This window comes from Ochotona princeps, chromosome 6, assembly GCF_030435755.1.
Source record: "Ochotona princeps isolate mOchPri1 chromosome 6, mOchPri1.hap1, whole genome shotgun sequence".
Taxonomy (NCBI): Eukaryota; Metazoa; Chordata; class Mammalia; order Lagomorpha; family Ochotonidae; genus Ochotona; species Ochotona princeps.
Window position 1 is genome coordinate 9276402 of NC_080837.1, and position 23879 is coordinate 9300280.

The 23879-nt window shown below is 49.5% G+C and overlaps 1 protein-coding gene across 4 annotated transcripts in view; it reads right to left on the reverse strand.

Moving 5' to 3' along the window:
* The window catches only part of ARNT2 (aryl hydrocarbon receptor nuclear translocator 2), a 160225-nt gene that overhangs the window by 20784 nt on the left and 115562 nt on the right, over window positions 1–23879 (reverse strand). For all 4 annotated transcript variants that reach the window (XM_058665317.1, XM_058665316.1, XM_058665319.1 and 1 more), the window contains exons 9-12: window positions 11904–11980; window positions 10674–10808; window positions 7459–7533; window positions 1585–1736 (exon numbers count right to left, since the gene is read on the reverse strand). In XM_058665317.1, the coding sequence (XP_058521300.1) occupies window positions 1585–1736; window positions 7459–7533; window positions 10674–10808; window positions 11904–11980 (439 nt within the window). The remainder of the gene's footprint in view (window positions 1–1584; window positions 1737–7458; window positions 7534–10673; window positions 10809–11903; window positions 11981–23879) is intronic.

Below are 23879 nucleotides of genomic sequence, written 5' to 3' on the forward strand. Positions count from 1 at the left end.
GCCCTGGCCCCCGGGACTACTGGAAGACAATGTCACATGGCCAGGGTCAGAAGCGGCAGGCAGGGCCATGCATGGTGGTGGGGGTTGAGGCAAGAGGTAGAACGGCCTGGGAGTGCTGGCTCAGCAAGCAGCAAGAGGGGGGCAGGGTCACTGCTGAGACCCCACGCCTAGTGCCAGCCCACAGGCTGTTGGGCCCAGAGCTCCACGCAGTCTGTAAAGGACTCAGTTGAGTGTGGGAAGCAGCTTCTGTGACCTGCCCCATCTCACAGACCAGGAAATGCAGATGTCCCGCTCAGGTGAGAGCTAGGCTGGAAACCCACCTGCTCAAGCCAAGCCCTGTGCTCTGAGGCACAGCAGTAGGACCAAGGCTGGGCATACATGGGTGGCACTGCCCTGGGAAGAGGCCATCTTGTGGGAGCTCCAGCCCTAAGGCTCAGAGACACGGCAGTACCACGGGAGAGCCGAGCGGTACCAGGAGGCGGGGCGACCCCAGCACCTGGGGAGGCTACTGAGAAGAGCAGGTGGCAGGGTGAAGACACTTACGTGCCTGCATGTTACACCTGGGAAAGCAGGGGGCAGTGGTGCCATCAACCCCCAAGATGCTTTTCAAAGGGTCATCAGTCCCACTTGCACTCACGCCCACAGCCCTCTCCAACCCTGAGCGTGGCATCTGAGAGCTCGGTCTGGGGGTCTCTGTGTTATTCTTTTGTCCTGGTATAGATTCTGTTTGATTTACCACAAGTCTATGTCCCCACAAACTCACACACGCTGGAGAAATCCGAAGTAGAACATATGGTGAATCCATCCAACACCAAGGCTCAGCCCAGCCCACTGTAAAAGCACGTGGAACATGGCCATTAGCCTGCAGTGGGGCACAAAACCACTGGACGCCCAGGTTGTCTCATCACCAAGCACTGAGTACCCACCCTGTAACTGACTGACCAGTGCATGCACTGTGATGATCATGCTGCATTGCTATAACCTGGGAAAAAAGATCAACATTCCTAACCCAAAGCAGCTGCCTCCAGATGTGCTACCATTGTCACATCACCATAAAACCCACAGCTCCTACATCAGCTCTCCAGACAGAGGAGAGACCTGCCCAAGCTCACACTAACAGCAAGCGAGCTAGACCCAGTGTCAGGCCCACAGCGGGCACTCAATCACATTCAGTCACTACAGTCACCTTGTGGGGCAGTCATCCTCACGGTCCCATTTCACAGATGAGCAACAAGGCTGAGAGGTGAAGACCATGGTGGGAGCTGAGGTTTGTCTGCTCACGGCCATGGGATACAAAGCTGGGGATCTCCAGGCCCCAGGCAGGCAGGAAGCTTTGGAGCCTAGTCAGTGGTGTCCCCAAGGTACCTGTCCTACACCCCAGAGCTCAACCCCACTCCCTCTCATCCCGGGATGGCAGGAGTATGGAGCCAGGCCCGAAGCACCTGCTGTAGCAGGCAGGGAGAGAGGGCCCAGGTATGCCACAGGATCCTGGCTCCGTCCTCTGGATTCTAACAAAGCCGGAGGGGAAGTGAGCAAGACGCAGCAGGGAGCCCCAGAGTGAGAGCACCAAGGGTGGCTGCGTACTTGACATTGGTGTTGGTGCAGATGATGTACTCGATCTCGTCCGAGTAGGGGTTCTGGAAGGTGAAGCTGCTGGTGCGGATGAGCATCCACTCACGGTTCTTGGTGCGGAATCGATACATGACGGACAGCACTTGACCCTTCAACTTTACCACCTGAGAAAATATTTGCAGAAGGAAGTCAGCAGGGGGTGGGAGTAGGGGGTGGGAGGGGAGGAGAGTGGGAAGCATGGTGCCAAACAGGGGAGGGACAGGCACCAGGCAGGGCAGGACGGCCTCAGAATAGGAGCCTTGTGGCTGAAGATCGTGTAGTCACGCTCTGGGGAGCCCCCCTGGCTCACAGGGAGCCCCCCAGCCCACATCCCCTTTGGAACAGGGCCCTGCCTTTGGGTCGTTCTGCACTGTTATGTGCGATATCACAGCAGTCAATGTCTTTTCTGACTCGGGACATTTTGTTCAGTTTCAATCGATCAGCTTACGAAAGCTGCAGAAACCTGAGTGTTTTTTGGTCTTGTTTGGTGCTAGCACTCCCAGAGGTTACATCTGGCTCAGGTGTGTGGCTGCATCTGTGTCTTCATAAATCCTCCCATAAAAGCTTCTTAACTTCTGTTTAACACGCTGAAACAGAATCTCTCTCCTCCTGGGGAAGAGATGTAGTAGAAGGAAAAACTGAGTTCAGCCTCTGGTATGGCAGATGAACCACTGCCTGTGATACTGGCATCCCAGAAGGGTACCAGTTCAAGACCCAGCTGCTCACTTCTGGTCCAACTCCTGCTAGTATGTCTGGGAAAGCAGTGGAGGATGGTCCAAGCGCTTAGGTTCCTGCACCAATGTGGGAGACCCAGAAAAACTCCTGGTTCCTGGCTTCAGATCAGCTCAGCTTCAGCCATTACAGCCATTTGGGGAGTGAACCAGTGGATGGAAGATCTCTCCCTTTCTCCCTCTCTCTATGTATCTCTGCCTTTCAAATAACAATAAAATCTTCGAGGAACAAAAGATAAATTTTTCTATATATTCTTTATTTGTTCGTTATTTGTATGTGTTCTTTGCTACTTTTGCTACTTGTTATTGGTTTTTCACTTTATCCAAAGGCAGAGAGATGAAGACAGGGAGGGACATGGAAAGATCTGCTTCACTCCTCAAATAACTGCAACAGTTGGGACTGGGCCAGACTAAAGTCAGGAGACAGGAACTCCATTTGGTTCTCCCCCTTGGGTGGCCAGAAACCAAGTACTTGAGCCATCACCTGCTACCTCCCAGGGTGTACATTAGCAGGAAGCTGGATGGGAAGCAGTCAGGACTTGAACTTAATCCTACATGGAATGTGGGTTTCCTAAGCAGCGTCCTAACCACACACCAAGTCCACCCGTACCACGACTTGCAGTCTGCAGAAAGATTCCCAAGAACTTTGAAAGGCAGAGCCTGCCAGGCTCTCTGCTGGCTCCCCCGTGCCTGCAGGATGAGCTCTGGGAGCCAACCGATGACAATGAGGAGATGCCTTTTGCTCAAGATCAGTCAACTGCAGGGACCCAGCCTCTCCTATCATATACTCGTCAGAAGCCCATGGAGTACCTGTTCAACCTTCATGCTCTCTCCCTAGTGGTTAGACGCACAGACAGACACGTCAGCACAAAGACACACACGGGTGTGTGGAACAGAGCGCTCCAGGGGAGGGACTGTGGTGAGAGCACAAATGGAAGAAGGAGGAATTGGGGTTGGGTGTGAAACACAGGATGAACGTGGGACTGCAGCTCCAGGACAAGACCAGGTGAGAAGGGAGTCTCCTGCCCACAGGCATGTGCAGACTGCGGCTTTCTGGACAGTTGAGGTTGGTGTAACTTGGCCAGGCTTATGTGCCTGAAGGCTCACGGGTAGGAACTGGGGGCGAGGCCCAGGGCTCATGACAGGCCTCATTCACTATCCTTTCCTATCCCTATTGGATGTCATCAGTCAACCCTTGTGGAGTGAGTGCAACATGGAATGGGGACAGCCTTGTCACCTGTGCCTCCCTGTGCCCCAGTGTGGTGTTCAGCCTGGTGCAAGCACCCAGAGCACACTTCCCAAACTGACCCGGTGTGGCTGCTTGTCCCCTAGCCTCCGTGATGCAGCCAGGACGACTTAACTCCGGTGGGAAGCCCGTTGAGAGCAGCCCAGCCTGAGCCCAGTCCCCGGTTTGTACTCCCTGAGTGGTATGGAAACCAAACTGCAAGCTGAAGAAGATGAGGACACCTTTGCTGATCCCACACCAGGGGAGGCGGAGCTGAGGGGTGGGGTCTGAGGGTTAGGGTTAGGGTTAGGGTTAGGTCTGCCCACTCCAGGGATGCTACCTGACAGTGCACCTGCAGCCCCAGCAGGAACCTCGCCACGTGTCCCTCAAGCCAGCATGCTTAGGGTCTCCCACAGGGCAAGCCCCTGGATCTGCACTGAATACAGAATGATAGGCAGCTACCATCCCCCTTCTGAGTCCCAACATCTTCTGGATGCTGAAGAGGCACATGGAAGGTGCCCTGTATGTTTCTTCTAGCTACTGGGATACCATAGGCAGTGAGACAGCTGCCAGCTCCATGCGACACAGAAGGCACTTCCTGTATGCACGCTCAGCCCCAGGAGCTGTTGATGGCAGAGAGGGGATCCCTGTGGTCCAGCTGACAGCAAGCGTCTTGGAAGTGAGCTCAAGGGAGCTGAATACTCCACCCTCCATGCCTGGTGACTGAGCAGCTGCCGAGGAAGGCCTGGATCCCAGCTCCACCTGTTCGCCCTCATCACTGCTGCCAAGGTAGATTCTCAGTCCCCAAAAAAGCAGCATTTCATCCAGCTGAGGCAGAAGAGATGGGCAGAGAGATGTGAACCAGAGACTACACACTCAATACCATCTCAAACATACAATTTCATATGCCACGGGGCTGCTAGGAGAGTAAGGAAAGCCAGGCTGTCGTCAGGACCTAAGAAGGGCTCCTGGAGGGAGATGGTGTTTGGGATGACCATGGAGGATCCATGGAATGGGCATCCCTGGAGTGGGCAGGCCTAACCCTAACCCTAACCCTAAGGATATGCTGGGAGGACCCTCCTGGCAGCAGGTGCAACCTGAACAGGAGGCTGGGAACCTTGCCCTCCCTGGACAACTTGATTATGCATGTGAAAAGCAGTGCAGGTGACCGAGTCCAGGCTGGCGATGCACTTAATTCAGATGTGATGCTGACACATGAGTTGGCAAAGAACAAGTGTAAAGCCCAGCGCAGTGCAGCTCTTTATGAAAACAGTTCCATCACCCACCATCACCACTATCAACACTACCACCATCATCAACATCATGGTCATCGCCATCATCACTATCACCATTATCACCATCAACATCACCACTATTGTTACCATCATCACCACCATCATAGCCATCACCATCACTGTTATCAGCAATATCCAACATCACCATCACCACCATCATCACCAATATCACTATTATCATCACTATGGTTGCCATCATCACCACCACCTCCACCCCCTGCCCATCATAGTCATCATCACCACCAACATCCAACATCACCATCACCACCATCAGCAGCATCACTACTACCACCAGCATTGTTGCCATGTGGTGTCTGACACCGAGGAGAGGGCTCGGACAGGAGCCTGATTCACACTCTAGTGGGTCCAGCTCTCTCTCCTGACTTCTCGGTAGAAGTCCATGAGCAGGCACAGGTTTCCCGTGCCTGGGCCAGCTCCTTGACACCACACTGAACTCTGCTCCTCACAACAGCCTCCCCTGAAGGCATCCATGCCTGCCTCCCAGATGCGGTGCTTCCATCCAGCTGACCCTGGGCTGACACAGCGCCTTCTGTGCTTTTTCAAGGGTGAACCACTTCCCTTTATCAACATTTGTTCCCCACAGCAGCTGCCGGTGGCCAGAACCCAAGGAACACAGCATGGGGTCCAGACTGGGAGCGCTCCAAGTCTTGCTGTGGCTGCATGGCTGCTGCCCACTGAGCTACAAGCTGGACTGGGGATAGGAGCTGTTGTCTCCAGGGCGCTGCTGTATCCTGGGGCCAGAGTTCCTGATGTTGGAGCCCCAGCTGGGATCACACATGAAACTGTGTTTCCTTTTCAAAACCAACTGGGTTCCAACAGCATCAGCAGTTTCAGATCTCAGATGTGCCGCTCAATGGAGAGGCCTGGGTATTTGGGGTGTGGCATTGTGAGTGGACCTTTCAGAGGGATGTGGGCCTGCCTCCAGTCATGGCTCTGTGCCTGCCTCTCTGTGTGACCAGGGGCAGGTCTCTGAATCTCTGGGGTGCTACGCAGGAGTGCAAATGAACAGCCCTTACTGTGTGGGGTTGCTAATTACAGAAATCAGTGAATGAGAACAGGCCTGGCTGGATATTGAGTGGGCAAAAAAAACCTCACACTGATAGAACTAACTTTCCACTGGCCCAGACAAGCCACAGCCAAACGACCCAACTATGATGGCATTGCACTACGTGAAGGTCATCACACTCCCCACACCTTCAGCACACACATGCTTCCACTGGTGACTGGGATTGCTCTGGGATCTGCCCCCCTGTCCCCCGCTCCTCCAAGTCCTACTCTCGAGGCAGATGTAAGCTGGCCTGTAGGAAGCTTGGGTTTTGCTTATTTTTCTTCTTATTTTAGAGGAAGAGAGAGAGAATGACACACAGGCAATTAGAGCCCACTCTCTTCTACCCCACACCCCAGATGCCTGCAACGGCCAGTTCTGAGCGGGGCCAAGGCTGGGAGTCAGCAACTCAGACCAGGCCTCCCTTGCTGGACAGCAGGGACTCAGCCACATGAGCTATCACCCACTGCTCCCAGAGTCTGCATTGACTGATGAGAAGCCAGGGTTGGGAGCCAGAGCCAAGGATCGGATCCAGGTATGTTGGGATGTGGGGATGTTAACCACAAGGTACCTCCTTCCTGGAGACTGGAGTTTAGTGAAGATGATGGGAAACTTTTAAAAAATATTCGGATAAAGATGGTCAGGCACTTCCCCTCCCCATGGTCTGATAGACTCTTCCTGTCTTGGGAAAAGTCCCTTTCTTTCATGATGCTGCCTAGGGCTCCGTGAAATATCAGATCCTGTGAACAGAACAAATGTGCCCCTTCTCCCTCCTATGTTCTCTCTCTCTCTCTCTCTCTCTCTCTCTCCATCCCCCCTGTATGTGACAGGCGTGGGAGGTGTCGGCCTCACCTGGAGTCCAAGCTGCTCCCTTGGCTCTGGGATGACAGTGTCTCCCCTCTCTGACTAGTGTGAAAACTCAAGAAGCCAGAGTGTATAAAGTGATTTCCCACCACTCCTAGCACACAGCAGGGGCTCTGGATGCGGCTCTGGGAACATGAATGTTCCAGCTCTTCCAAGCCCCTCTTTCGCACCGTCCTTCCCTAAAGCAGCTCTCACTCCAACCCCATTCCCTTTGCTAAAGTCCCAGGGCTCCTGGCCTGTTTCCAGGTATGTCTCTTCTTCCAATTCTGATGCCGCCTGGGACTGGCCTTTTCTCTCCACATCAGTGTCTTGGGCTGGGCTCCCATGATGGATGCTCTGAACAATCCTCACAGGAGTCCTCAACTGCCCTTATAGGACTGGAAAGGGAGCATACTTCCCCAGCATGGCTGCACCAGTCTGGAATGTTCTCCCTTCTCCCCTTTGCCCACCCTGCCAGTCCCATTCCCTGGAGCATACTGTGTTCCTCCATGCACAGTTTGCCTCTCTGGTCTCTGGTCAAGTGTCATATTCCTTCAGAAGCACTGCACAGGCAGGGTTTCCCCATATGTCTGCCTCCCCCATTAGACTCTGAGCTCTTTGCAGGCAGGGCCCTGACTAAGGCCTTAGCAGCTCACACCCACACGCTCCAGGGCTATGTCCCAGTACCTGCTGGAAGCTCTCCCGCAGATGGCTCTGGTCCTCTGGGTGGCAGAATTCCAAAATGTCCTTCCCCAGGATATCCTGCATGAAAGAAGCGGCTGTCACATCCCCAGGCTCCATCTCCGGCTACTCCTAGGCTCACACAGATCATAAGGGCCACAGGCCAGTCCTCTAGCCCATCTCTAGTCCATCCCAATGCAGAGGAGCAACAAGCGGATACTGCAATGTCTTGTTGTGGCGAGCATGGCACTGGCTTCCCGGGGTCCACTGGCAGAGCCTCTGGCTCCCCAGGCACCTGTTCTTGATTCTGCTGAAGCTCTAGGTCAGCAGCCTTGGGATGCAGGATCACTTTTGCTTGCCTCAGAGGAGCAAGCTACAATAGATATATTAGAATAAACACAAAGATCAAACATAAAGGATAACATGGGGATAAATGTGCTGCCTGAGAAGGAAAATGGTTTAAATACAGACATTGCAGCTCTCTCATGGTTGAAGACATGAGGTTATCATAAAAACTAAGATAGTTGGAGCTGGCATTGTGGCATAGTGGGTTAAGACACCTCCTGCTAATGCCAGTTCGAATCCAGGCTGCTCCACTTCTGATCCAGCTCCCTGCTAATGTATCTGGAAAAGCAGCGGAGGAAGGTCCAAGTGTTTGGGCCCCTGCACCCACACAGTGTGACCTGGCAATAGCTCCTGGCTCCTGGCTTTGGCCTGGTTCAGCCCTGGCTGCTGTGGCTATTTGGGAAGCTAACCACTTACTCTACTATCTCTCCTTCTCACTTTGTAACTCTGCCTTTCAAATAAATATAAAAAAATTGTTGAAATCACAGTAGAACCCCACCTACTCCCTAGCTCTGCTGGTCTGGGTTTGAGTGAAAGGATCAAGAACAGCCCCAAACAATAGCAGGCTTCAGATCGAGGCATCTGAGCAAGGCAAGTTCAAGTGTGTTATAGGAATGTGGTGCAGTTGCCACCCAAGCATGAGTGTGATGGCAGCTGGGAGCCAAGCAGCATCCATGGGCTCAGGGAGGGTGCCAGGGTCAAGCTGCCTGGCAGGGAGTGTGTGGCTATCAGAGGCTGTGGGTGATTAAGGAGCAGATCGGCTTCCCCCTTTATTTGAACAGAGAATCTCCAGGTCGGCAAAGAGCTTGCAGGGCAGAAGGGTACCTAGGGTCTGGAATTCCTGGCCTGGATCAAGGCCTGCCACGTCTGTGTAAGCACATTCATAGCATGGAGACCTCATTTGGTTGTTAGACCTTGTTCAAAGTTCAAGCTACATTAAAATTGGAAAGGCAAGTATCCTTCCCATAGATGCAACAAATGTCACTATTTTTCCCATTTGCACTTTCTTCCAGTGTCCATTACACATACATGGACTTAACAATGACTTGCTTTGTAAACATGCACACATATCTATACACATGCATGTGAAAATATATTTAATATCAGTTGTAAGTATTTATATGACACTTTTCCCCAAATATGGGGGGAGTGTTATGGAGTGTAGCCAGTGGTTGCTCCTTCACCTCTCCTTGTATACTCTTCGCCCCCACGTCCTAATTCGGATGGTGGATGCAGATGAGTCCAATTAGTCTTTTTAGCTACAAGCCTAGTTCCTGTTCCTGCCCATCCAAATGAGCGCCAATTAACTCCTTAACTCACAACACTTAGGTATTCGCTCCTGCCCACCTGTGACTCACCTATCAACTGAGAGGGGATGGTACTGCATTGTTGTGTAACCATGCCCCTCACAAGCCCCTTTAAAAGGCCCGTGAAGCGGGGTGAGGCTCTCTCTCTTTCTGGTCAGGTGTTTCCTTGAGTCTGGCACCTTCACTCTTGGCTGATCCAGGACAGGTAATCCCCTGAGCATGGTCCCTGTATATTGCTTTGATTGGACTTGTGGTCTATTATTTTAGTATGTTCTGTTGTCACCAAGCTTGGTTAATAAAGACTCCTTAATAAAACCTTAGACATGTCTGGTGTGATCTCGCTCACACCCTGTAACAGGAAGAGGCTTCCAAAAGTCACTGGAAAACACTATAAAAGCTATCCATGAACTTTTAAAAAAAATTTGTATCAAAATGAACTCTTCTTGAAATTCCATCTTTCCATGAGCATTTTGATATGCCTTCACATTTTAGCACACATCTGATTAAGGTGATACTATCTGGTACTGGCATTGTGTTGTAGTGAGGAACTTTAGGATCAAAATCTCAACCATTTGTTCATGGCTCATTGCTACTAAGAAACTGAGCTAACAGGTCAAATGGCCTATGTGACCTTTAGTACCTACAGGTTCCAATTCTCATGACTCCAGGCCCACCTAAGTCTGGTTATCTCACAGGTGGCTCCAAGTAATTAAGTGGGTGCTTCCCTTTGTTGCTGGAGGCATGGGCTGTCCAGCCAAGATAGGTAGGGAATGTGTGGTATTTCCCCTCACCTTGCAGGCTATTGTGAATTGCCCCTTTTCAAACTATTGTGCACTGCCCCTATACAAGTTCTGTGAGTGTGCTGTTGGGGCTGCACTCTGGTAAGGGGTGTTGGTCCCGGCTGCCTGCTCTCAACCAACAACCCAAGCTCAGACATGCCAAGCTTGAATAAACCATCCTTGTGCGCTTGGATCGACTTCAGAGTCCTGGTGATATCTGGAGATCTCAAAATCTGGGCACAACAGTGGCAGGTAAAGCCACCATCTGTGACGCAGGCATCGCATACGGGTGTTGGTTCACCTCCTAGCCGTTCCTGTTTGGGACGCAGGAATCTCAAGTTGTAGCTTAAGAGTTAGGCTCAATGCCTATCTCTCCACCTGCTGCTGACTCTTTTTCATAGAGTGCCTGGAACACAGCCCTGTAAACGAGACCTCTGATCAGAAAAGATCTCCAGATCCAAGGGCCCAACTCAACAAGGAGGCTTCTGTGCACCTTCATGAGCTCTGTGGTAGACTGATGGATGAGGGGGCCCCGATGCAGCATGGGCTCCCCATGCAAGCTGGTGGAAACAGCTGGACAGAGAACAGCAAAGGCAGCAGACAGAGCTGCCAGTGAGCCATGCAGTGGCTTCCAGAGGTCACTCACACCTCTGGAGGGCAGCACCTGCCTGCACAGCGCACGTGGGTCTTCACACCGTCACCCTCCAAGGCCACCGCGCTGTGTCTTCAGTGACACCATCAGGCTTTCCGTACCTTGTCGAACAGCCTCAGCTCACAACTGCCCACTGACCTGGGGTTGGTAGCCAATCACACTGATGCATCTGGGATCTACAAAAGTGATGATTCCGTCGGAGTTATGTCGGGAGAGGAACTCCGTGGGCACGGACATCCCGTTCATGTCCATGCACACAGGAGAGCTGGTTACCTGCAAAGGGGAACATCTGCAGGTGAGGTGGGATGGACGGGGCAGAGCAGACACGCTGCTTGTGACAGAGAATGGAAGTAATCGGTGGCATGGGTTCTGTGTATCCTTCTGGGGTCTACAGAACCACGAGCCTGCAGTGGTTGGCAGCTGGCCCAGAAGATGCCTCTCACTGCACCCGAGGGGCCGGGGGGCTGCCTTCTCAACACGTGTGAATTCACCTGCCTTGGTAGCCAGAGGCAATGGGGGAGTCACAATCTCTTATTGCAGTCATGGGGTTTACCAGGAGCACTGCCTGTGACAAGGTGGCACACTGCCTGGCACACAGATGCTATTGGGCAATGTTAATACTCTTCCCCTTTCTCACAAAGGAGCCCAGGGGCCTATGGAAGATTTCAGAAAGATGGGTGTGGTTTAGTAAGGGTGTCTGCATTCTACATCACAGTGCTTGGGTTTGATTCCCCACTGGGCTTCCTGCTAACACCTGTTACTTGTGTGTGTGTGTGGGGGGGGGGGAGTAAATAGCTCAAGTAAATGGCCTTCTGCCCACCCATGTGGAAGACCTGGATAAATCCCCTTGCCCTGCAGTTGCTCCATTTCTTTCCATTCACTAGGAAGAGATACAGGTGCCGTGCCCTGAAGCCTCTAAGTAAACCTCCTTCTTCATAAGTAACCTGTGTCAGGCACTCCATTACCGCAACCCACATTACTGTGGGTTTCTGGAGAAGGCCACGGTGTGTGATAGGGATAAAATGTGGGGAGACGGGAAGGAGAGACAGGTAGTAATAGTGAGTTGGAGTTCAGCCCGCAGGTCCCAGAGAGACATCCCAGGGTGGAAATGGCGGTGTCAGGTGAGCAGAATTCCAGTCTGCAGGAATGGGCTTGGGCCTGGAGGCTGACCAGCCTCTCAAGGTGGCCATGCTGACAGCATTGCTGCTGACTGCTCCTGGTTCCCTAGCATCTCCCAGATTCAGCTTCATTTTTGCCCAAGAGAGGCACAACACAGGTGATGCCACGTGTACCAGCCCTCCCATTTGGCATCCAGACTCCACGGCATCATGCCGTTGGCACTGGATCCTCCTAGGAGACTGTACTCACCTGCAGCCTCCCGATGGCCACAAGGCAGTATTTACTGCCTTGTCCCACGTCGGCATCTTCCTCAGGGATGGTCATGCCTGAAATGAGAAACACAGCTCATTAACAGGATCCCCAGGTGGATGGAGCCTGGATGGGGATGCTGCGATGTTATTTATGACACAGAAAATTATGGACCCACAGCTTATGGTTGGGAGGCAAGCAGGTGCACTAACCACAAAGGAGAGACCAGTGTGTTCCCTTCCAGGGAGAGGGCAAAGTTTTGTGAAGGCTACAAGGAGACCTGGTAAAGGCTGCACTAAGAAGCCTCTGAAAACAGGTACGCCTAATAGAGAGACTTGATCAAAACAACCCTCATTGCTCTCTAGTTTCCTGAAAGCAGTCCTCTGTCAATCACACAGGACATGAAATCTGCAATTAGATCTCTGTAGTGATGCAAACATTTGACACTTTATAATGATCGGATTTGAAAGGCAGTGAGGTAGAGAGAGAAAGCTTCCACCTGCTGGTTCACTTCCCTCATTGCCTGTCATGGCCAGGACTGGGCCAGATCCACACTGGGGGCCAGGAACTCCATCTGCATCTCCCACATAAGTGGCAGGAGAGGAGCTACTTTGAGCACCCCATGGTGCACAGTGGTGGAAAAGTAGGAATTAGGAGCTGCATAAGAAACCCAGGTCCCTGCAATATGGGACATGCATGGCCTAACAGTCAGGACAAATGTCAAAGATCCCAAGCGTTTGATTTGGGACTTCACAAGGCAAGAGCTGGTGAACAGAAAACAGTCTTCTACACTGTAGAGCGCTGAACATATCTTCCCATGTACTGGGTCAGGGCAAGGTCTAAGAACAGTGACCCAAGTGCAGCAACAGCCATTATCCTAGATGTTGAAGGGCAGGTTGAGTAGCACCAAGAGCCAGAGGGACATTATTCCTGTTAACCCTCTTTATACTTGTGTTCCACACAGCCAGCTCCATTCCCTCACCAGCCCTGTTAGTTCCTGGCTCGTCCTTGCTGGCCCATTGGAGCGCATCCTCCTCCTATGAGAAGAGTGAGTAGCAGATACACTAGGGTTTCACAGTATGATATGTCCTGCAGATCATTCAAACCCTGTACACAGAGCTCTTTCTCATTTACCTCCTAGAACTCCATAGCCCCTCAGATGTTAGTGCACCATGGTTTATGCAACCACTCTCCAGTGGAAGAACATTTCTAACATTTTGCCAATAGGGGTCGGTGTGTTGTCATGGGGGCTCAAGCTGTCTACTGCCTGTGATCCTGGCATCCCCTATCAGGGTTGGTTCAAGTCCCGGCCACTCCAATTTGGATCCAGCTCCCTGTAGTGTGTGTGGGAAGCGACCCAAGAACTTAGGACCCTGTCACACATGTGGCTCCTGGATCTACCTGGCTTCAGCCTGGGCCAAACCTGGCTGCTGTAACCAGTTAGGGAGTGGAGCAGCAGATGGAAGAGCTCTCTTTGACTCTGCTTCTCTTTCAAATAAGTAAGTAAATCCTTTTATTTAAATTAATGAAAAAGGCACATTATCTTTCTAAAATAAATTTTCTAGCTCATTAATTAGAGAGGCAAAGAGAGAGAGAGAGAGACATAGGGAGGGAGAAAGAGAGGGAGCGATCTCCCACCTGCCCAATCACTGTTCAAATGGCCACAACATCTGGTGTAGCCCTGGGCCAGGGTAAAGTCAACTTCAAACTCTCATATGGGTGGCAGTGACTCAAGTACTTGAGTTATATAACCTGTTGTCTCCCAGGGTGTGCAGTGGTGGGAAGCTGGTATCGTAAGGAGAGGAGCTGGGATGAGAACCCTGGCCCCATGATAGTGGATGTGAGGTCCTGGTGGTGCCCTAAGCACTGTGCTGATGGCCTGCTCCACATAAGGAATCTGGCTTAATCAAATTCTCTTCCAGAAGGGTTTCCCTCATTTGCATTCTCTCCAGCAGTGTGAGGAGGCTACTGGCTCTCCCATAGTCAGGACCAACAGATAGTGCTGTCATGTTATCTAATTTGTGTCAATCTAATGGGGGAGAAATGGTGTCTTGGTGTTTGCATGTCTCTAATTATGAGTATGTTTGGGATTGCTATTTATTTGTGGATGGTTTTTATACCTTGCTTTGGAGTGAACTGTCTGTTTCTTGCTCTCTTGTATTTTTCTGTTAGGACTTGGGTATTCTTCTCAGGTTTTAACTTCTTCTAAAAGGATTTATTTTGGTGTACAAAGTAGCATGATAGTATTTTAGTTAGAATTGCAGTAAACTTATAAATTAACTCCAGAAGAATTGTCATCTTTATAATTTTGAGCAGCCCTGCCTCAGACGGTGGGGGAGGGGATATTTTTTATTTTCTATTTTATTGACTGACTGCTCGATTTGATAAGTGAGGAAACACCGAGACAGAGAGACTCCTATTGGCTGGTTCACCCCACCCCCTCAGGCTCTCAACATCCAGAATTGAACCAGGCTAAAAAGCCAGAAGCTCTGAACTCAACCTCGGGACCTACCTACCCGAACCATCACCTGCTGCCTCCCAAGGTCTGCATTAATAAGAGGCTCAAGTTTAGAATGAAACCAGGTTTTGCAATCAGCTGCTCTGATACAGGATGCAAGTGTCTGAAACACCATCTTATCCGCTGGGCCAAACATCCTCCCTAGTTCATCTTTCAACTTAACGTTGTGTTTTGGGAAAAGAGCAGGTGGTTCAGCTCACAACTCAGACAACTACACATGTGCTTTTTCGTCACATAACTGCCAAGCTTTCACACACAACAGAAGTTGCTTTATGCATCCTCCTCCCCATTCTGGGGTTAAACACTATTCACACATGGTACTGTTTGTTTTTTTGTGTGTTTTGTTTTGTTTATCAAGGGAAGCCCACACTCAAAATTTCTTGACCTAATGTTTTTATTGTACCTGTGCAGTGTTAAAGGATTCAACGACTACTGGGACACTTTGGTGCCATGGCCTTGGTTCTTCTAGAGACTCCAGCAAGTTTTCCCTGACCTCAGTGCCAACGTTAACTTGGTGAGGTGGGTTAACATCATCTTGGGATTGTTCTGAAACGGGTAAGTTTGTGTGTCCTGTAGCTACCTCAGGAACCTCCAAGGTCCGTGAATTGTTACTGTACAAGTTGCCATGCGTTACGGGCTTATCTTCATTCTTTTCTTGGATCCTTCTCCCATTGCCTCATGTCCTAACCACGCAGCAGTGAGACCCTGCAGACGACGTTTTCAATCTAGATTTGCTTCTGAAGTTCCTAACTCTGACTTCAGCTTGCCTGTGAAAAATGCCAAGTTTCTGTCCATTTTCCAAATCTGGTCCGTAAGCCTTGATTGGTGGTGAGCCACTGACCGATCCAATCCATCTCTTCCTGTTTATGATCCTCAGAGCTGCTTTCTGTTCTACATCAGTCATCAACAGCTTGAGATACAACTGCTGGCCTTGCCCCCATGCCTGGCCTCTCACCACTTACACACTAGATGTGACCAATCCTGGCTGTTCCCACTTCTATATTGCTCCCCAACCTGCCTGCATCTTCTCTCCACCTACTGTCTGCGTCACCGCTGGAGTCAGCTGTAACGTTCCTCTGTGGGAAGTGAATGGAACTTTCTGTGGCTTCCATAGTGAGCTCAGTCCTCCTTCTAGCATATGTGGCTCTTCTACAACTGCCCATGCTGAGTTCTCCCCGGTTCCTGCAGGCTTCAGGACCCAAAAACAGCATACAGGTGCCTTCAGAGATGTTCAGCCTCCTGCTCCTTCAGGAATCTATGCAGGGACTGCCTGCTTCTAGAATGAGGAGGCCTGCTGGGTGGGAGCACACACAGCTCATGGAAACCCTGACTCAGAAAGCACAGAACTGGCACTGGGAGCAGCAAAGTGAAAAGGCAAGCCCAGAGTGACTGCCCCACAGTTGGAGATGGAAGAAGATGGGACCCCATGGGGAAGTGGAGTCTCAGGATGAGCCACAGTCTGTGCCCCGGCATCCTTGAGTCCCATAATCCCAGGGATGCTCAGGACACCCCCTGAAACTCCCAGGCTTCAGATCTCTAGGAGATCCCATCAGCTGCCCTAGACTTGATTGTGGGATCATCCACTCACTTCTGTGCCCCATGACTCTCAGCCAAGGGAGTACTCCCTGCATCATTGAGTGCTTTTCTTTGTCAACCTTTACAACTGCTCCTCCTACAACCATGGTCTCAGTCCCCGCCATCCACTTTTTTCAAATGTGTTTTGGATTTCCTGCATTCCTCCAATACCTGACGTCCATGTAACCCAGGTGGGTTACAAAATTTTTCCACCTTCATGGTCCTGGAGAGGGTGGAGGCCAGTTTGTTGGAATCCAGCGAAGCACACTCAGGAAGCAAAGCATGTTTTACACTGACAATACATCAAATGCATGGTGTCTTTCATTCAGTTATTAAAAAAATAATAACAACAATGGAGTTATGCATGCTTACAGATGGACCCACAGCTTAGACGGGCCATCACTTCTAAAACAACCACCAAAACCATCAAAGTTAAAAATGCAGAACAACGATATGCAGCCAAGGGTGCTTCACAAGACACTGGATGTCAGGTGACAGCACAGCCCAGACACGGAAAACAACTAAAACATGGCTTAGGATTGTCCCAGCTCCAAACCAACAACTCAAATTTCACAATGTCTGGCATCAAATCGAAAATCACCAGGCAAGCAATAAAGCAGGAAAAAAAAAAAAAACCCACACAAAAAAAGAAAAAAATAACCTATAATGACTAGGGGGAAAAAAATGAAGCAGCCAAAATCTGACTCAGTACTGGCACTAATTTTAGAATTAGCAAACAAATACACTGAAATTTCTATCCTAAGAGAATTCCAAATGTTAAGTGGAGACATGATAGATAAAGACTGAAATCAGACTTGGAAAGGTGAAGATTACAATGTCGGAAGTAAAAAAATGCATGAGATGGTATGAATGGCATATGAAACAGGGCAGAAAGAAAGGCTGGTGAACTTAAAGGCACAGCAATGGAAACGATCCAATATGACAGTCATGGTTTTTTTTTTTTGTTATTGTTGTTGTTTTGTTTTTTGTCAACGAAACAAGTAGCAGGAGCATGGGAAACTTCAAATGACCTAATGTACATACATGTGGCGCCTTTGAAGAAGAAGGGAAGACAAAATACATAGAACATTTAAAAACATGGGCAAATAATGCCTTTGAAGGGGAATCATGTTTCTTTGTGAGGTGAAAAAAACAAAGCCAAAATTGAGGGTGATGATAGCTTTACAACCACATAAAACTACTGGAAACTACTGAAAGGTGTGTTTCAAATGGAGGAAATTTTCTAGGTGGGTAACATTTCAACATACTGGGTTTATTTTTAAACGTTGTGGAAAAGAGGAGGTAGGAATCAAATTGGGAGGTGCCAGTGGAAGAATACCAAGGCTGACATTGGCACATTCCCATCCAGTCCTTTTGGGAGCGAATTAGATAAAAGGATGAATCTTAAAATCATGCTGGGCTAAGCTCATGGCCTTGAGGGGCATATTGCAATAACACGTATTCTTGCCTCCTTTCTTACAGTGTTTCATAAGCTGCTTTGGAAACTTCCTAACTTACTGGAAAACTATTCCAAAGCCTTAAAACATCTGCTGTCTCTTTGCTTTGTGCGGATGCGTCACGATTTGTCCCAGTCTCCCTTGTTCTTCCCTAGGCATTTACTCCTCTATTTCCACTCCAATTAATGCAATTACATGCATCCTTGTATCCAAAATTTTCAACTCACTTTGTTTTCTTCTGTGGTACAAATTCTCGGAAAGTGAACGTGCTGTTTCCGAGTATACAGGATACTCCAATGTTATTTATATTTTCTTTGATTTCATATGAGTGATAGAGAATGCACACACTTGTTTTTTTTTTTTTTTTTAACCTTTCTTCTATAGAATGCCTGAGGGACTGGCATATTAGGTTATGCCTTCGTCAACTGTGCCAGAATCCCCTGTGGATGCCGGGTCATGCCCCAGTGGCTGCACTTCCCATGCAGCTCCCTGCTTGTGGCCTGGGAAAGCAGTTCAGGATGGCTCAAGTCCTTGGAAAGATTTATCTACCTGTCCCTGTGTGGGAGACCAGAAGGGGATCCTGGCTCCTGGCTTTGGATCAGCTCAGCTCCAACTGTTGCGGCCACTGGTGGTGGTGGTGGGGCAAGGGGAGAATTGAATCAGTAGATGAAAGATTTTTCTTCTTGTCTCTCCTCTCTCTAAACTTGCCTTTCAGGACCCCATGCAATGGCTCCGTGGCTAAATCCTGACTTGCAAGGGCTGGGATCCCTTACGGATACTGGTTCATGCCCCAGCTGCTGTACTTCCCATCCAGCTCCCTGCTTGTGCTCTGGGAAATTGGTGGAGGACGGCCCAAAGCCTTGGGACCCTGCACCGGCGTGGGAGATCCAGAGGGGGCTCCTGGCTCCTGATCAGCTAAGCTCTAGCCATTCAAGCCACTTGGAGAGTAAACCAGTGGATGGAAGATCTTTCTCCCCTTCTCATGATTTAACCTTAAAAAAAAAAATCTGCCTTTCCAATAAAAATAAATAAATCTTTAAAAAAAAGCCCAAACCATGATTTGCCATATAAGGGATCTATTTTATGTATTTATTCTAATTTGTATACTCTCATTAACCATTAAGAAGTGGCTTTTTGTGTTTATTATTTGCAAAGTCCTGCATCTGTCTGCCTGTTTCATATGACTGGTAAATATTAAAGTACAAACATCCTAAATTATGTTTTATTCTGTGGATTTTGCCTTTGGTGGTAATTTTCTTTCAGAGAAATGATCTCCATTCTAAAATCATGTAAAGTATTTATTAAATTTTCGTATAATGCCTTATTGTTTTACCTTTAACAAATAGAAAATGTACATAATTTAAATTTTTTTTTTAAAGATTTATTTATTTTATTACAAAGTCAGATATACAGAGAGGAGGAGAGACAGAGAGGAAGATCTTCCGTCCGATGATTCACTCCCCAAGTGAGCCGCAACGGGCCGGTGCGCGCCGATCCGATGCCGGGAAACAGGAACCTCTTCCGGGTCTCCCACTCGGGTGCAGGGTCCCAAAGCTTTGGGCCGTCCTCGACTGCTTCCCAGGCCACAAGCAGGGAGCTGGATGGGAAGTGGAGCTGCCGGGACTAGAACCGGCGCCCATATGGGATCCCGGGGCATTCAAGGTGAGGACTTTAGCCGCTAGGCCACGCCGCCGGGCCCCATAATTTAAATTTTTTAGTTATTTCTTTTTCCACTATAAAGGCAGAAAGGCAGACAGAAACCTTCCCTCTGGGGTTTTACAACCTGAATGCCCTCAATAGCTGCGACTGCGCCATACTAAAGCCAAGAGCCAAGGACTCGAGCTGGATTCCCACCTGAGTGGCAGAGACCCCTTAGAGCCATCATCTGCTGCCTCCCAAGGTAAGCAACAGCAGGAAGCTGGAATCAGAGACGGAGCTGTTTCTCTGAGGTGAGTGTCCCAAGTGGCATTCTAACTACTGCAGAACCCCACCCCAGTGTTAACACTAAAAACAAGCAAAGGTAGAACATAGCTGGTGCTAGACGTGGTAACTAACTTGGTTACACAAGCGGTATGCACACCAAATCACCACGTTCTACATGATGAACATACGTAATCTTATCAACTATTCCTACATTAAAAGAATAAGTGAAAGTGCTACTTGCCCACCAAAGGAGCAACAAGCAGAAAGCCTTATTCTATTCCCTGGGAAGTACTGGAATAACTTGTCCCAGGGTGGGCTCTGTGATACAACCAACTAAGCTGCCACATGGCACATCTGCATCCCATATCAGAGAGCTGCTCCCTGCTGCACTCCTTCTAATCCAGCTCCTTGCTAGTGCACCTGGAAAGGTAGCTGATGTCCCAAGCCCCTGGGTCCCTGACCCTCAGTGGGAGAACCACATGGAGTTCTCAGCGGGCTAGCCCTGACCCAGTCCTGACCGTTGCAGCCATTCAGAAGGTAACCTAGTGGATGGACGATCTCTCTTTCTCTGTGTGTGTTTCTATGTGTATTTGTATTCACTTCAAATAAATGAATAAACAAATCCTCAAAGAAATAATTTGTCTCTAAAATTTTCTTAAGCCTGGACTCATCTGGGGAGACTTGTTGTCTAGCTTTGACCTTTTTTCATTAAAACAGCCACCAACTTTGCTTAGTTCAGTTAGGTTCCATATTTTCTCAGAGATTGGCTTTCTTCTAAAAGATTTTAACACAATCGGGCCCGGCGGCGTGGCCTAGCGGCTAAAGTCCTCACCTTCAACACCCCGGAATCCCATATGGGTGCCGGTTCTAATCCCGGCAGCTCCACTTCCCATCCAGCTCTCTGCTTGTGGCCTAGGAAAGCAGTTGAGGACGGCCCAAGGCTTTGGGACCCTGCACCCGCGTGGGAGACCTGGAAGAGGTTCCAGGTCCCGGCTTCGGATTGGCGCGTACCGGCCCGTTGCGGCTCACTTGGGGAGTGAAACATCGGATGGAGGATCTTCCTCTCTGTCTCTCCTCCTCTCTGTATATCCGGCTTTCCAATAATAATAAAATCTTAAAAAAAAAAAAAAGATTTTAACACAATCAAGTTATGCACATAATTTGTTTACATGTTCTTTCAAAAATCCTGTTAAAATCATTCACTATTGGGCCTGGTGTGGTGGTCTAGTGGCTGGGGTCCTCGCCTTGGGTGCACTGAGATTCCATGTGGGCACTGGTTCTAGTCACTGCGGCCCCGCTTCCCATTCAGCTCTCTGTGGCCTGGGAAAGCAGTTGAGGATGGCCCAAAGCCTTGGGACCCTGCACCCACGTGAGACACCTGGAAGAAGCTCCTGGCTCCTGGCTTCGGATCGCCTCAGCTGTGGCCATTGTGGCCACTTGGGGAGTGAATCATTGGACGTAAGATCTTCCTCTGTCTCTCCTCCTCTCTGTATATCTGACTTTGCAATAAAAATAAATCTTAAAAAAATTCATTCTTAGAATTTATTAATTCATTCACTTTAAAGATTTCTTTATTTTCATTTGAATGGCATGTTTTTCACAAAGAGAACAGAAAAAGAGAGAGAAACTCCATCTGTTGGCCACTCCCCCAAGTGGCTATAACAGCCAGAGATGAGCTGATACCAAGCTGGGAGCTAGGAGCTTCTATTCTAGGATTCCCTATGGGTATAGGGTCCCAAGGTGTTGGATCATCCTCCTGCTACTTTTCCAGGCCATAACGGGGAGCTGGATTGCAACTGTAACAGCTGGGGTATGAACTGGCACCCATATGGGATGCCTCAGGGTGGAGGGTTAGTTTGCTGTTCTACTGCACTGGCCCAAGAATTTATTTATTTCCATTCTTGTTTTAAGGTACGTTTACACTTGCCAGAGTTTTTCAGTTTTACCAGTCCATGCATATTATGCAACATGCATATTATGGACAAAAGGATGGACTTCAAAATGCCCAGATAGGGTGATTTTAGCCTACTGAGGTTAATTTGGCCACACCTCTGTCATAGGCACTGACATTCTTCATTTTTTCCTTTTTGTAAATGCAATTACAATGAATGAAATCCTTATGCCTCAGATTCATTCACTGGGTCAGTTTCCTGGAAGAAGGTGTGAGTATGAAATCTTATTGGCTCTTCAAATATATTTCCAATAATAATTTTTAAAAAAGCTTATAAAATGTATTCCCAGCAGCAGCAGTAGATGTGGCTTCCTGTCATTCCATCAACACTCGGCACTCCATCCTCAGCAAACAGTGTGAGTTCTTGTGACTCCTGGATTGCGATCATCCATGTTCTGGCTTACCTTCATTCATTCCCCTTCCTCTGTCTTCTCCCCTGGGTTTGTTGCTTCTGCAGCCCAGCACTGGGGCTGCTGTCACAGCGCCCGTGGACAGGCCGACTCCCATGCCAGTCACTGTCTCACAGAGCTGCCCAAGGGCTTGGCTCCTTTCAGAATCGCCTGGGAAGCATCAGCTGCCAGCCAGCCTCTCCCCAGTGTCCAGGGGTGTCCTGGCCCATTCCACCCGCACGGTCTGTCTCCATCTTCGCATGCGTCTCCCTGCCATGACTGTGTCCACACAGCCCCTTTACAACATCAGTAATGTAGTAAAGAATCCACTCTTCTCCAGGGTGACTTCCTGTGGACTCAGTCCACTGACTGAGTAAAATCACACTTTGCAGGCCTGACGGTTGGAACTGCAGACTCTGAAGTTCTGGGGGGACATAATTTAACCCTTGAGACCATCTGGGAACACTTTATGTTTACTCTCTATCAAGACAGGTGTGGCCTACATCCAGCACATGACCGAGAGAACCACCCCCCCCTTTCCTGCACCAACACCAGACATCACTAATCAATTATGACCATTTCTCCATCAGTTACAGAAGAAGATTCCAGCACTTCATCAAAATGGCTCATGAAATAGAACTTGTTTGCAAACCCATAAAGGCAAAGTGTCTGAGTATCAAGTTGCATGAATCCTTCCAATGATGATGACAAACCTGGGTACCCATGGGTGTTTCACCCAACATGCACCAGGACACAGCCCTTCCATTCTGGCAAGTAGCAGTCACAAACAAATTCCAAAAGAGTACCCGGCAAGGGACAAAGTGACACCATCCACACAGACCTGGTGGCTGGGCAGCTTTTGTGGGACCTGCAGGGGCGGGGTGAGAAATCGTTGTGCCAGCATGACCCTGGGGACAGAAGGGGCAGGGTGACAAAATGACAGCTCTGGCTCATCACACATGGCATCACTCTCATGGCCCTGAGTGGGGCAGAGCCCCACCCCATCTCCTCTCTTGGGAGACAGAGGCCAGGTGCATAGAAAGATGAGCTCAACCTGATCCCACACACGCATGCAATCCAAAAGTCAATCTCATGGATGCCAAAAACAGAAAGGTGGCTATCATAAGCTGGAGAGAGTAGGGGATGAGCAGGAAGGGGAAAGGGAGGTGAATGGTTCCTAGTTACAGCCAAAGAAGAATAAGACGTTCTGGTGCCCAATTGCAGAATAGGGTGACTACAGACAATGGTATTCTAGACATACATAGTTAAACAATGGGAAAAAATGCAATGAAAATAAAAGCTGATTTAAAAAATCCACAGCTTGAGCCAGTACTACTGTGGCATAGTAGGCTAAGCCTTCACCTGCAGCCCCAGCATCCCATATGGGTGCCAGTTTGTATCCCAGTTGCTCCACTTCCCATCCAGGTCTCTGCTCGTGACCTGGTAAAGCTGTGGAGGATGTCTCAAGTCCTTGCGCTCCTGCACCCATGTGGGAGACCCCAGGAGGCTCCTGGCTCGCTCTCGCTCTCTCTCGCTCTCTCTCTCTCTCTCTCTCTCTCTCTCTCTCCCTTCCTTTTCTCTGTAACTTTGCCATCAATAAAAAACCTGGACCTTGAGCCCTTTTTCTTCTGAAGCAGGGAAGGAACCTTGGCAGGTGTCTGTCCTGGAGCCCCCTCTCTCAGAAAGACCCCTGCTCATAGCCTGGTTGGTTCTGGTGACAGCTGAGCTGTATGGATCTTGTTAATTATAAGAGATGAAGGACAGTGATGTATGCCAGGATCAGGCCAGAACAAAAGGAGGCAGTGTGGAGACACAGGGAGTGCCAGGCACTAGCAGGTGCAGGGCAGCCAACCTCGCAGAGCATAAGGATGAAGAAAGAAACGACAGACCAAACAAGGACAGCTGCAGCCGGGGCTGGAAACTTTAACACTCTCAGAGGGAGCAGTTCTGGGGATGTCTTTGAATTAAGAGCTCTGGGTTGGTAAGGAGTACTCCGAGTCAGCCGTGAGAGGGCCTGAGGGTGTCATTTACAACAGACAAAACAGCTAGAGTGATGCAAGGCAGCATAGACATGCTAAAAAAAAGAAAAAACACTGGATGGAAAAAATACGCCTAACTGCTAGTAATGAAAGGACTGATGTTTAGACTCAGAAGGCAAGAAGG